The sequence below is a fragment of the Rattus norvegicus genome, chromosome 20 (genome assembly GCF_036323735.1).
Source record: "Rattus norvegicus strain BN/NHsdMcwi chromosome 20, GRCr8, whole genome shotgun sequence".
NCBI lineage: Eukaryota > Metazoa > Chordata > Mammalia > Rodentia > Muridae > Rattus > Rattus norvegicus.
The window spans coordinates 10764242-10777421 of NC_086038.1; the positions used below are offsets into that span (position 1 = coordinate 10764242).

General features: G+C 50.3%; 1 protein-coding gene across 3 annotated transcripts in view; it reads right to left on the bottom strand.

The window, feature by feature from the left end:
* Window positions 1-7123: 7123 nt before the first annotated feature.
* Window positions 7124-13180, bottom strand: part of Tspear (thrombospondin-type laminin G domain and EAR repeats) — a 172921-nt gene continuing 166864 nt past the window's right edge. For all 3 annotated transcript variants that reach the window (XM_063279613.1, XM_063279614.1, XM_039099177.2), the window contains 2 exons: window positions 12879-12980; window positions 7124-7748 (listed from right to left, as the gene is read on the bottom strand). In XM_063279613.1, the coding sequence (XP_063135683.1) occupies window positions 7595-7748; window positions 12879-12980 (256 nt within the window). In that variant the 3' untranslated portion in view covers window positions 7124-7594. The remainder of the gene's footprint in view (window positions 7749-12878; window positions 12981-13180) is intronic.

Below are 13180 nucleotides of genomic sequence, written 5' to 3' on the forward strand. Positions count from 1 at the left end.
GTGGAGAGGGTGGCTAAAAGGGAGACAGCCAGGAGAGGGCGGCTTGCAGACCATGTGGCAGAGTAGCAGCCGGAGTGAGCGAATCTGGCTGGCAAGAACTGATAGAAAACGTTCCTTTTTTATTTTTACTGCAATGGCTCTACACCCAGGAAATTGGTGAACGTCAGAATCCCACCACCATACCCTAGGAAGTGGTCATCATTGTCAGCACTCTGCAAGAGAACTAACTCTTCAGTGTGGCCTCCAGGCTGGGCGAGCAGCCCCTGAATAGCCGCAGAGCGGGCGCTCCCACAAAGCAGTGCTCTTTAGGCTTCTAGACAACACTGTCGTGCCAGAGAGAACTTCTGAATTTCAGGACTTGATTTCTCAAGGGCCGTAACCTTCTCCTGATGCTTGTTGCCTCTTGACAGCTAGCTTCGTATCCTTGCAATGAGGTCACGGGTGCCTCCCTGCCTGCCTCACCAACTTTTGCAACCGCTGTTCCCAGGTGTCCTGCCTGGAGACTTGTGTCCCTGGGGATAGCCTGGTACCAGCCTGGGTTATCCCTTCCTACCTCCTATCCTGCCTGTTCTCTGGGTTCTGGACGATGCATGAGACCGCCTTCCCTCTACAGAATGCTTTCCTGCCATGGAGCTCCCTGCATCCCCCCCACCAAGCCTCTACACTCCAGGTCAGTTTTCAGTTAATGTGACTGGAAGCCCTAAAGAGTGTTCACATCACTGGTCAGCCTGTCTTCCTTCCCTGCAGACTGGCTTGTCTCTCCTAGGGAACTCTCAGTGTAGGCAGAGCAGGGCTCCAGGAGCTTCCATGGTGTGTGTCACAAACACACGCGCGCACATACACACACACACACACAGACATGTATACACACACATACACAAATACACGCACACACATTTCCACTACATATAAGCCAGGCAGACACAGATGTAATGTCACATTCATGCAGACACTAAGAGGCAAGCATTGCTCGTTGGTATCACATTTTGTCGCCCATAATTGCATCCCTCCCTCATTCCTGGCACAGTGTGTCTGTGGTCTTTGGAGGAAGTGTTCCCCGCATCCCAGGCCTCCAGAGGCCTTTGCCTACTTAAGGCTATCAGCATCTGTTTCCTGACTTTTCCAGGATCCAGAGGTAGTGGCTGCCTTCCTGGGGTTCTGAGGAATTTTGTAGCTGCAGTGGATCCCTCTGCCTTGCATACCACAGGCCGAGGGGTTCAGAAGAAAGGCTCTGCTTTGGAAAGGGTCTCTGGGTGGCATCAAGGGCAAAGCTATGGGCGTGGGTGGGGCTCAATCAAATTCAGGGAGCTCCGGCAGGGAGGGCCCAGGCCCTGCCGAAGCAAAATCCCATGGCCTTGTGGGAGGGAGTCTGGCACTGGGCTAGCAGCAGTTCTCAGGACACACTCTTTACTTAGGACACAGCCACTGACTGGGAGGGGACCACAGCCACCACATCACAGGGCCAGCTTGCTTTCAGGGGTGTTTTAGTTGGTTCTTACAGTGGCTGGCGTGGGGAGTCCTGATCTTGCTTACGGGTGGCTGGCTCCTGGCAGCCTGGGCTGGTATCTGCATCTTCAATGGCTGGCCTAGACGCCGTCACTTGGGAACCACTGGGCCTTGGGGGCGTTGTCAAAACAAAAGACCAGAGCTTGGTTGACCGCAGATGGAAGAAAGGCCAGCCGCCAGTGCGTGAGGCAAAGCAGACCAGTTCACGTTCGTGCACTCAGCCTGTCTGCCTGGCCGCCATCGTCAGGGGCAGGATGCTTCAAGCTTCAACTGGCTCTCCACTGGTAACCATGGCAACAACACTGCCCGGAAAGGGAGTGGACACCCAAGCGGTCACTGGGTGGCATTAGCCATCAGAAGTAGCCAGGTGCTGCCGTTGGGACCAGTGGAGGCCATCTTACCCCCTCCCTCACATTCTGAATGAAGCACATCCACCATCTAAGGGACCTGAAGCCATAGCAGCAGCAAGCCCTTAGGGAGGGGAGACTCAGGCAGAGGAGAGGTTGCTATGGTTCACCCCCACTTACCCCGAACACAGTGGATCCTGAGACAGTTGGACACATGCCCCCTGGACCTCAGGGGCTCTAATGTTCAGAGCTTGGCCTAGACCTCACCAGGTCCCCTCCATGGTGAACAAGATCAACAGCCCTTGGTGTCCCCACTCTCTCAGGCTTGGCAAGGTGTGAGCTAGTGGGAAGCTGCCCAGAATGCCCCCAGAGCTCATGTTCCAAGAAAAAGCAAGCAAGACATGGTGCACGGGTTTAGGGGTGCTGGCTGACTCATTCTGTTGTCATTGTCTAGAGAGCTATGGATAAGGACCTAGGAAGGGGTTACCTCTGTTGACTGCTGGTGTGACATCCCCTTGGTGGACATAGGGGTCATTTCCCAGGCACTGCCCTCCAGCCCTGTCACTTCAGTCTGTTCTAGAGGTTGGTATCTGGCCCTATCTTCTTGGGCAAATGACCCTTTGTGGTCTCTCTGCTTGTGTCAGCTTAGAGGAGTGGGTGGAGCAAGATGAAGCATTGCTGTACGAGCAATTCGTGCTGGGTCTACATCTCCACCAACCGGCGGTTTGAAACAAGCAAAATTACACCTTCCCCAATCCCTTCACACACTTGTCTTTCGTGGCCCCTGATCATTGCTTTCAGAGAGTCAACCCTCACCCCAGGGGGTGACAGGGAAGTTCTAGAAACATTCATGTCCCATACTTGGAACTTGAACCAGCCTTCTTCCCTCCCTTCCCTCCCTTCCCTCCCTTCCCTCCCTTCCCTCCCTTCTTCCCTCCCTTCTACCCTTTCTACTTCCCTTGGTACTCAGAATTGAACCTAGGCCCTGGCACATGCTTAGCAAGCAAGCAGGCACTGCCCTCCAGCCCTGTCACTCGGAGCTTTCCAGATCAAACTAGCCATAGCTGAGTGTCTGCCAAGGGTGGGCTAGGAGCTGAGGCTACTTCCCTCCTGTCCCAGGGTCTCTGTTCAGTTCTTTTTGAGGTACCCATGCACTTTCTTAGGAAGGGTGGCTCTTGGGTTTGGATGAGAACTGCCTAAAAATGACACACATATTGGACCAGGACAGGAAGGTTTGTCCATGCACTTGGTGGCCTGCAGTCCGATTTTGTGGCTTCCTTAGTTTACATCCGGGGCATGCAGGCAGCTTTAGCTAGGTACTTCTGGGGGTGGTGGTGGAGGTGAGCTTTGCACACAGTTCTGTCTTACAGAGGATTAAGCGGGAAAGGCCTATCCTGTCCTTCTGTCCCCTGTTAGGCTCCTGGAGGTGAAAAGTCTGAGGCCAGATGCCAAGTTGTGGGGTAAGGACTTTCTTGAACCTCTCTCCATGGTCACCTTCTAGTTATGTCTTGATGCTGGTCCTGCTGAGGTTGGGAATGGGAGGAAGAGGGGAGAGGACAGGGAAGATAAAGGGGGGCAGAGAGGGATGAGAGAAGAAGGACAAAGATGAGAAGAAGGACGGAAAGGAGAAGAGAAAAATGAGAAAAGAGGGGGAGAAGAGAGACGAACCCATGGGGACATTCAGCAGTACAGTGGCCACTACAAGTGTCCCACCCCAATCCCAGAACCCATGCTTGTTTCCTTACACAGCAGAAAAGGACTTCAGGTTGCCATTGCTGACCATGGTCCTGAAGCCATTGATGAAGAGGTCCTGTGGCCATTGCTTACCATGGGCCTGTAGCCATCGCTGACCACGGTCCTGTGTCCATCGCTGACAGAAATCCTGAAGCCATCGCTGACCATGGTCCTGTAGCCATTGCTGACCATGGTCCTGTAGTCATCGCTGACCACGGTCCTGTGGTCATTGCCGACAGAGGTCCTGTGGTCATTGCAGACAATAGTCCTGTGATCATTGCCAACAGAGATCTTGTGGTTATTGCCAACAATGGTCCTGTGATCATTGCCAACAGAGATCCTGTGGCCATTGCCAAGAAAAGTACTTGAGGATGCCATGGCTAACTGGTCTTGTGCTGGACAGAGCTGGGGAAACTATTGGCTAAGGCCACTGACTTTGTGAAAACACAGTGCTCTACCTAATTCCTATTTTGCAGACATGACATGGGTGTTTGCCCATCACCAGCTTGCTGTCTGTCCTTTGACACGAGATGGTAGAAACCAGGCTCAGCTCTCAGAAGCCATTCTCAGCCAAGAGGACCTTTGCTTCCCTTTCTGCTTCTGTAGCTTCCTGTCCACCCTCTCCCGCCCTTCCACAGTCCTACACACAGACCTTCCACGAGTCTTCCCATTCTCCTTCGTTGGGCTGCCTCTCTTTCCATAGTGTCTGTGAGCTCTGTATGGCAACACAGGGCAGCATTTGGTGGCTGGTTGGACCAGGGTCAGCAATAACCGTTGGTTATCTGAGAGCCGTGAGCTTTGGTTGGGAGAACCGAAGACCCTGAAATTGATCTTGTGGGAGGTGGTTCTGTAGTTTGTAATCAACCTGTCCCATGGCCCAGCCATCCTGTGAGTGGCCACCAGCTACAGCTGCCTTCCTCTACCACCTTTCCCTGCAGCCTCCTGGGAGTGACTGCAGGCCAAAGGCTGGTGAGCAGGAATGTAGAGAGCAAACCACAGTCTGCTTAGCGAGGAGTAGGGACTGCAGCCACTTGAGGAGCTCAAGGAAGGACAGTACAGCTGTAGGGGAGCATGGGTCTGTTGAGGCAGCGGGCGAGGCAGGCACAAGTTGAGCAGGTGACAAAGGTATGTGACCTGGATGGGTCCCACTGGACAGCACACTTGTTAGACAGCATCCAAACCATGTAGCATTCGCTCTTGCAGAAGAGTGTAGGAAGAGGACCATCTTGGCTCAACTGGGATGGAGCGCTGCGCTTCATACTTGAGCCAGACATGTAGAAGGGGTCTTGGGACCCACTGCTCATGACAGAGTCCATGGCTAGGATGGGCTGGAGGTGTGTGTGCACATGTGCATACATGTGTGTACATGTCTTTGCACTTTTATACCTACGGGAAGGTAGGCATATGTGTATATGTGGGTGGGGTATCTTGGGTGTTAGCATTCTGTCTAAGCTCCAGTCCCACAGTTACCTGGCAACAGCCAGGTATGCCTGACTCACTATAAAAGGGGCTGCTTGCCGCCTCCTCTCTCTTGCTCTTCTCTCTTGCTCCCTTACCCTCTTCCCCCTTTGTCCCTTCTTTCCAAGTGCTCATGGCCAGCCTCTACTCTCCCCCTCTTTCTCTCTCTCTACCCTGGTATCCTCTTAACTCCCCACCCCATGTCCTGAATAAACTCTATTCTATGCTATACTGACTATACTGACGTGTGACTGATCCCTCTAGAAAAAGGGATGTCTCAGCATGGGCGCGCTGAGACACCCCCTTTCCTCAGACCTCACCACGCCTCCATAGAACATATCCCCTCTCTCTTTATCCTTTTATTAACCCATCATTGGGCATGGGACAAAGGTCCATGTTGGTAACAGAGAGGTCAAAGAGCAAACCCTAGCAATTTCAACACAAAGGAACAATGACATTCAGAGCAAACAATGCCACGGCAGGACCACCTAGATCATGCCCAGTTCGGGGGGGATAGGTGACATGGGTGTGTCCACACATGGCTGGCGGTCCTTGGCCAGTTTTGTAGGAAGCAAGGCTTAGAAGCCAGGAGCAAAGACTGCCGCTGATATGTTTACGGCTTCCAGAGGGTGGCCACACAAGGAACAGATTTGCCCGGTGATGCTCTTAAAACCTGTTTATTGTCACACACCACCGTCACCATGGATTCCTGAGGACACCTGGCCCAGCCCACTTGGGGCTGTCCTGAGGAAGTGCTAGGTGGGTCAGCAAGCAGCCTGTCTTTCCCACTGGGCAAGTTGTGCGGGTCTGTTTATTTCTTGGGCTGGGAGCTCAGTTTTGGAGCAGAACCACTCCAAAACAGAATCAGTGGGCAGCCCATCACGATTGCTGCGATGAACTTACCCAGCAAGAAAGCCATCGGGCTTTAAAAGATGTGTTTAAGGAAATCAAATAATCAGCTTTTTGGGGAGGTAACTCTGACGACTGAAACTGGTTTCTTTCCTTGTGCTGGCCCGGCTGGGCTTCCTATTTCCTGGGTCAGTGTGAGAGCTGGTGTGCTCCGGGCTTTTTCAGTCAGTGCTGGCTTTCCCCCTTCACCCCCTAGATAACCTATGGTTGCATCATTTCTGATTTGGAGTCAGCCGTTAGGGAAAGAACGTCTGTAACCCCAGCACTTAGGAGGCCGAGGCAGGAGGAACAGGAGCTCAAGGCCAGTTTGAGCTACATAGCAAATCTTAGGCCAGCCGGGGCTACATGAGACCGTGTTAACGAAAATTAAAACCCGAACAACAAAACCAAAAAGTTACCTGGAGCGTACGTCTGCTCTATCTTTCTGCACTGCTCTCTTGTGTCAGCCTCTGTGAACTGCATGCATGTGTGTAAGAGAGAGTCTCGGCTTCACGGTAATGCTTGAGCAATACTCTGGTGACCATGCAGGTGCCAACATCTAACCTATAAAACAGATGGTTCAGGCCCCTTGCTCGACATCCACCTGGCACTTAAGAGTGCCATTAAACCTGGCAAAACCCCTGAATGTGCCCATAGCAGCCTTGGTCCTGGCCGTGCCTCCTGGTTCCGACTCTTACAATGGTTTCTGGACTCCAGGACGTGAAGTGGGAGGCCTGTGCCCTTGTATCTTCCACAGGGACATCCCTCAAAGCCTTATTGCTTCCTGCGCTACTCAGTGCCCCTGCCCTCTGTGATGTCCTTCAAGGATCGAAATGTATCTGTGCCATGTCCGGAACTATCTAGAGAAGCATAGGGGGTCTTATGGTTGGCCCGGCCATGGGAAGGAGCAAGCTGGCCGTTTCTGGAAGGCCTTGGGTCCGTGTGTATATAAGTAGCTCACAGCCTTGTTGATGTTGGAGTGCAGCTAGAGAAGCCACCCATGTCCCCATGATGGGGCTCCCGAGGGAGGAGAGGGACATATCACACAGGACTTGATCTAACTTTGCCACCCCCACCCCATGCTTTTATGAATAAACTGACATCTGGGGAAGAATCCCCCCACAGAAGGATGCTTTTCTCCGCATGTGTCCACTACTGAGCCCCCCCCAAAAAGGACGCCATCCATGATATTTTGTAAAGAACAATATAAATATATTTCTATATAGATAAGATACAATAAATAGGTGTTGGTCGTGGCACGTGCATCGGGGCTGCACAGCAGGGGTAGCTGGGAGAGCTGGAGCCCTAGAGACTTCTAGGGCCTATGTATTTGAGGTAAACTGTGAATAGCCACTGTCCCTTTAAGGCAGAATTCCTGCAGGAACAGGCTGGGAGCACCAAGATTGGGTGGCAGCCCTGGGCCTCAGCCTGAAGGATCCCAGGGTCACCTGAAATATGGCCGCCAGTCACCAGGACTGTGGTTCTGGTACAGTGCCCCCCTCAGCCAGGGGAGGGAGCAAAGAGCCAGCTCAGAGAGTGTAGTAGAGAGGTGTACAGACACCTTCACCTGCCCCAGGACCAGAGAGAGCTGGATGGGTCCTGCCTGCTGCACACATCTAGCTGGTGGGGGTTGGAGGGAGGCAGCGGAGTCCAGGGTGACTTCAGTCGGTTCTCAGCTTCAGGACCCTGGAGAGGGGCTCTTTGGCACTGGAGTAGATGAGGTAAGAACCGGCAGTGGTGTTAAAGGCCTCCCAGTCGCGGCAGCCGAAGGTGGGGAGTTTGTGCACTGCCACGAAGCCCTCATAGCCTTGCCACCTGAGAGAGAGAGAGAGAGATCGTCACCCTGGTCCCCTCCTTGGCACTGGTGCTCCCAGGGTCAAGGGGAAAACTGAGGCCCAGGGGAGAAACTGCCCCCCATCCCAGATCCCAGAGCAGCCTCACACTGAGCCACAGTGCCTCTGATGTCAATATTTTCCAATAGGATTTTGTCAGAAGGTGCTGACCCTCAAACCCAGCAGGTGACGGCACGCTCTGCCACATTATGAGAGCCAGCCTTGTCACCCGTGGGGCTGGGCTATCTCAGCACAGTGATGCCCTCCACCGTGTCCTCCTGGATGTTCCTGCCCGAGGCTTTCACCCGTTTCCCTAGGTTAAAAACATCTGCTTGATGCTGATGGGCAGGGTTGAGGCTTGTGTGTGGTGAGAGACTCCTCTCTGACTTTGAATAGTCCTGCGACCTTCCCAGACGGCACCTTCTCCATGCTTGACTGTGACAGGAGATCATTTTGCGTTTCTACTCTTCTCTTGTTGAAGTGTTTTACATCTGGATTTTGCTTGTTTTTCAAGATGGGGTTTCACTGTGTAGTTCTGGCTGTCCTGGAACTATCTCTGTAGACCAGGCTGGCCTTGAACTCAGAGATCTGCCTGCTCTGCCTCTCGACCATTGGGATTAAAGGCATGCATCATCACTGCCCAACTTATGTTTGGATTTTTAATCTGTATAAAGTTAATTTTTGTCTATAGATATAAAGTAATGATACCTTTGCTCTGTTGTAGATAGGCAATCCTGTGAGATATTTTATACACAACACATCCTTTTCCATTGACTTGGAATTCAATAATTTATTGGATCAGGTGACTATAGATTTCTAGTTGTTCTGGGCTGTATTCTATTTTACCTGCCTTTAAAAAAAAATATTTTGCAGTGGAATCAGGGCTCAGGCATAGCAGGCAAGTGCCCTACCACTGAGTCATATGTTAGCCCAGTCACCTGTCAATTTTAGGCAAAATCCACCCTAGTTTATTTACACAGTAACAGGTTTTTCCTTCACTATTTCTATGTGTGTGTGTGTGTGTGTGTGTGTGTGTGTATGTCCATGTGTGTCTATATGTGCTTATGTGTCTATGTGTATGTATGTGTATGTGTATGTATGTGTGGTGTGTATGTGGTATGTGTATGTATGTGTCTCTATGTGTCTACGTGTGTGTATGTCTATGTGTGTATATGTGGTGTGTGTATGTCTATGTGTGTATATGTGGTGTGTGTATGTCTATGTGTGTATATGTGGTGTGTGTATGTCTATGTGTGTATGTTTGTGTATATTTGTGTGTGTCAATGTGTATGTGTGTCTGTGTCTGTTTATGTGCATGTGTGTGTATATGTGTGGTATGTATGTGTGTATGTATGTGTGGTATGTTTGTGTATGTCTGTGTGTGTCTATGTGTGTGGTGTGTATGTATGTCTATGTGTGTGCGTTTGAGTATATCTGTGTGTGTCTATGTGTGTATGTGTGTCTATGTATATGTGTTTGTTTATGTCTGTGTGTATTCATGTGTGTGTCTATGTGTGTATACGTGTAGTGTGTGTATGTCTATGTGTGTGTGTTTGTGTATATCTGTGTGTGTCTATGTGTATGTGTTTGTTTATGTCTGTGTGTGTTTGTTTATGTCTGTGTGTGTTCATGTGTGTATGTGTGTGTTATATGTGATCGTGTCTGTGTGTGTGAATATCTACGCGCGCGCGTGTGTGTGTGTGTGTGTGTGTGTGTGTGTGTGTGTGTGGTGTGTCCTGGTTTGCATGCACATGCGTGTGGAGGTCAGAGAGAGACTTGGGGTATCTTTCTCAATCACTCCCATTTCCTCAGGATCTCTCACGGAACCCACAGCTCATCATATTGGCTGGTACAGCTGAATAAAGAACTCCAGAGATGGGTTTCTCTTCACCTCCCCAGTGCTGGGATTACACACATGGGATGGCTTTCGTAGGTGGGGTGGGGGGTGGGGATTGACCTTGGGTCCTTTTCAGTAGGCGCTTTACTGAGACATCTCCCAAGTCTTTTCAAAAGGTTCTTGGCCACCATTATTCTTCAATGTTGCCACACTCCCTCCAGTAGAGTCTGTGTGACTGGGCGAAAGCCTGGCATGCTCACCCGAGGTGACGACTTCAAGGAAGTCAGTCTCCTGGAGGGGTTGGCTGCGCTCTCAGAAGGATACGTGCTTCACGGGTTGTGGCTGCCATGCTTGGAACGTCTTTTCTTGCTATCTCATTTCTACCCTGTGTACTTTTGCTCAGGGCATGTCCTGCCCTATTATCCACCCATGACAAAGAAAGATCACAGAAAGTGCAAAAGTACTTGGATTTGGCCTTTCTGTGGGAAAATGTCACCATTTATCTTATGGAATAGGGACTTTTGGCTGAACTACAGTGGTAAGAATTGCTTTACCAGAGTCCCCTGTAAAGACATATAGCCCTTAAGAGTGGGGATGGTTAGACAGGAAATTATTCCAGTCACTCACTCTTATGAGTTTCCTTTATAGGACCCTGAAATCTCTAAAAAGAGGGGGCTTTGTGGCATCCCTAAGAGATTCCTGGATGGCAGATGGCATGGCTTATAGCAGGGAGACCGGTAGTTTCGCCCCTGTAAGGAGGATGGGGCCAATGCGTGCTCCCCTTGATCCCTTGCCATATACAGGAGTTTATGATGAATCTGGCAATCGATGGATCAGTCACAACGGAGAAAAGGTATCACATTATTCACTCCCATTTATGGGGGAATTGGCACAGTCGTGACCCCCATGGTGTTGATTATTTAAAGAGAATAGAGCTAGTATCATTACACAGTTACAGCAGCCCCTAAGTAGAGTTAGTGTTGGAATTAAATATATTAGAGGAAATTAGGAGGAAGAAGCCCATATACGATGAATCTAATTTGGTAGCTCACAAAGCAACAGAAAGGCTACCGTAAAATCTCAGATAGTTGACTGCTGACTACAGGTACCACTGTGTGGCTTGCCAACTTGGCTACTGTCTCAAACGTTAGAGATAACATCAACTTGCAAATGAATGGTTTACTGATTTCTTGGAATTGGGTCCAATCTATGAATATCTAATAAGAACATTGTAAAACCGTTCCCGGGGACCTTTGTCCTTTCTGTTCCTGTGTATGTGCAACATTGCTTTTCGCTTCACTTTATGATTATAAAAGTCTGATGCTTGAATAGAAAAATAGCACTCAGATCCAAGACCACCTTGTGTCTGTGTCTGTTTGTCATCTGCTGACACCTTGCCCACCTGAAACCAGTCCCTCTGGGTTGCCTTAACGGTCTGTGGCATGACGTGAATTTACTTTTCTCTTAAGTTTATTTTATGCGTGCGTGTGTGTGTGTGTGTGCGTGTGTGTGTGTGTGTGTGTATGTGGAGTGTGTCCTGCGATTTTGAATAGTCCTGTGACCTTCCCAGACTGCATGCGTGGAATGATTGGGAGTTACCATGTGGGTGCTGAGAACCAAATTGAAAGAGCAGCAAGGGGTTGGGGATTTAGCTCAGTGGTAGAGTGCTTGCCTAGCAAGCGCAAGGCCCTGGGTTCAGTCCCCAGCTCCGAAAAAAAGAAAAAATAAAAAATAAAAAAGAGGAGCAAGTGCTCTTAGCCACCGAGCCATCTCTCCTTTAACAAACCTCTGTCATGTTCAAAAGACCACAGCAATGAATCTGAAAGTCCAAGCAAAGCCCTAACTTTCTAATAAACTGCAGGTGACCGAAGCATTTCAGGAGAGCGGAGACCCGAAGAAGCAGGTAAGTGTGAGGGGAGATGGATCACAAAGAGGTCCCAGAAACTGTCCTGGCGACAGGTGCAGAGAGAAGCTGCATCGTCTGCTTATAAACTTATAGACTACTACAGGGTGTCACAGACAGACTTCCCTTCCTCTCAGAAACCAGTCTGAGCTACAGTTGGAATCCAGAAGGTTGCAGAAATTCTGAGTCAGCAATTGGAAACTGGGATGAAGAAAGTCTGAGTCTGACCTCAGTGGCTCTGCTCCAAACAAATCTCTCACTGTCTGTCATCACACCAGCAGGTCAACCTCTCCCGCCCTAAGTGCTATGGACGCCTAGGGAAATCAGGAGCCAGGCGGGCTGAGGCACCTCCCTAGCTGTGACGTTTAGATCAAAGCCACAGGACTGGAGAGATAGCTCAGCGGCTAAGAGCACTGACTGCTCTTCCAGAGGTCCTGAGTTCAAATCCCAGCAACCACATGGTGGCTCACCACCATCTGTAATGGGATCTGATGCCCTCTTCTGGTGTGCATGAAGACAGCTACAGCGTACTTATATAGAATAAATAAATAAACCTTAAAAAAAAAAGTTTAGATCAAAGCCACAAAGCAGAACGGTTGGCTGCCACTGCTGCTGTCCAAGATAGTGATGGAACTTTGAGCTAGTTAGGCGACTAACTAAGCTATTGAAGCCTTACCAGGTAAGGGTGCCACTACCTTCATGGAAGAGACAGCCAGTGTGGCTAGGGCCCTGAGACTCCTCCCTTTAAAGCCATTTGGCAGTGTTTTCAGGTGACTGATAAAGGGCTGGGAACGCAGCCCGCCCCACTCGTGGTTAAGCACTCAAAAACTACTAGACAGGGCTGGAGAGATGGCTCAGTGGTTAAGAGAACCGACTGCTCTTCCAGAGGTCCTGAGTTCAATTCCCAGCAACCACATGGTGGCTCACAACCATCTGTAATGGGATCAGATGCCCTCTTCTGGTGTGGCTGAAGACAGCTACAGTGTACGCACATACATAAAATAAATAATTCTTAAAAAAAAAAACTACTAGACAAAAAAAAAAAAAAAAGCAAGGGGAGTGTCTCAATATTAGAGGAAAACCAGGCCCCATAAATTCCCACTAATTTGCCCATCCATCTACGCGTCGTTAGCTGACAGTCTTTACCTGAGGGGCGTGGCCCTCGGGATGTCGCTGATACAGCCTGGTGACAGATTCCCTGTCCTGGTCGGACTTGGGAAAGCGCACCCTCAGGCTGATGGTCTTGACTTGTTCTGAGCCAGGGGTCACCTTCCGCCCCGCCCCCCTTGAAGGGAATGGAAATTCCCCTCCCCCAACCCCATACGATGAACCCTGAGATGGGAGGATGACCCCTGACCTTCAGCGGTCCTTACCTGTAAATAATACTGTTCACTGAGAAGGTGTTTCCGTCAAAGGAGTTCGCGACCACCAGGAAGTGATCTTCTCCCACCGAGAAGAACTCCCAGTCCAGCGCGCTGAGGAGACAGAGGGCGGGGTGAAGACACTAATGCTTTTGCAGAGCCAATGCCCGCCCCATGTTGGATTCTGGGAAGGTCTTGTCTCCTGAGTTACACCTCACTCTCCCGCTGAGCAACGTCTTCCATTATTTTGTTTTTTAAGATTTATCTTGGGGCTGGAGGGATGGCTCAGCAGTTAAGCGCACGGTCTGCTCTTC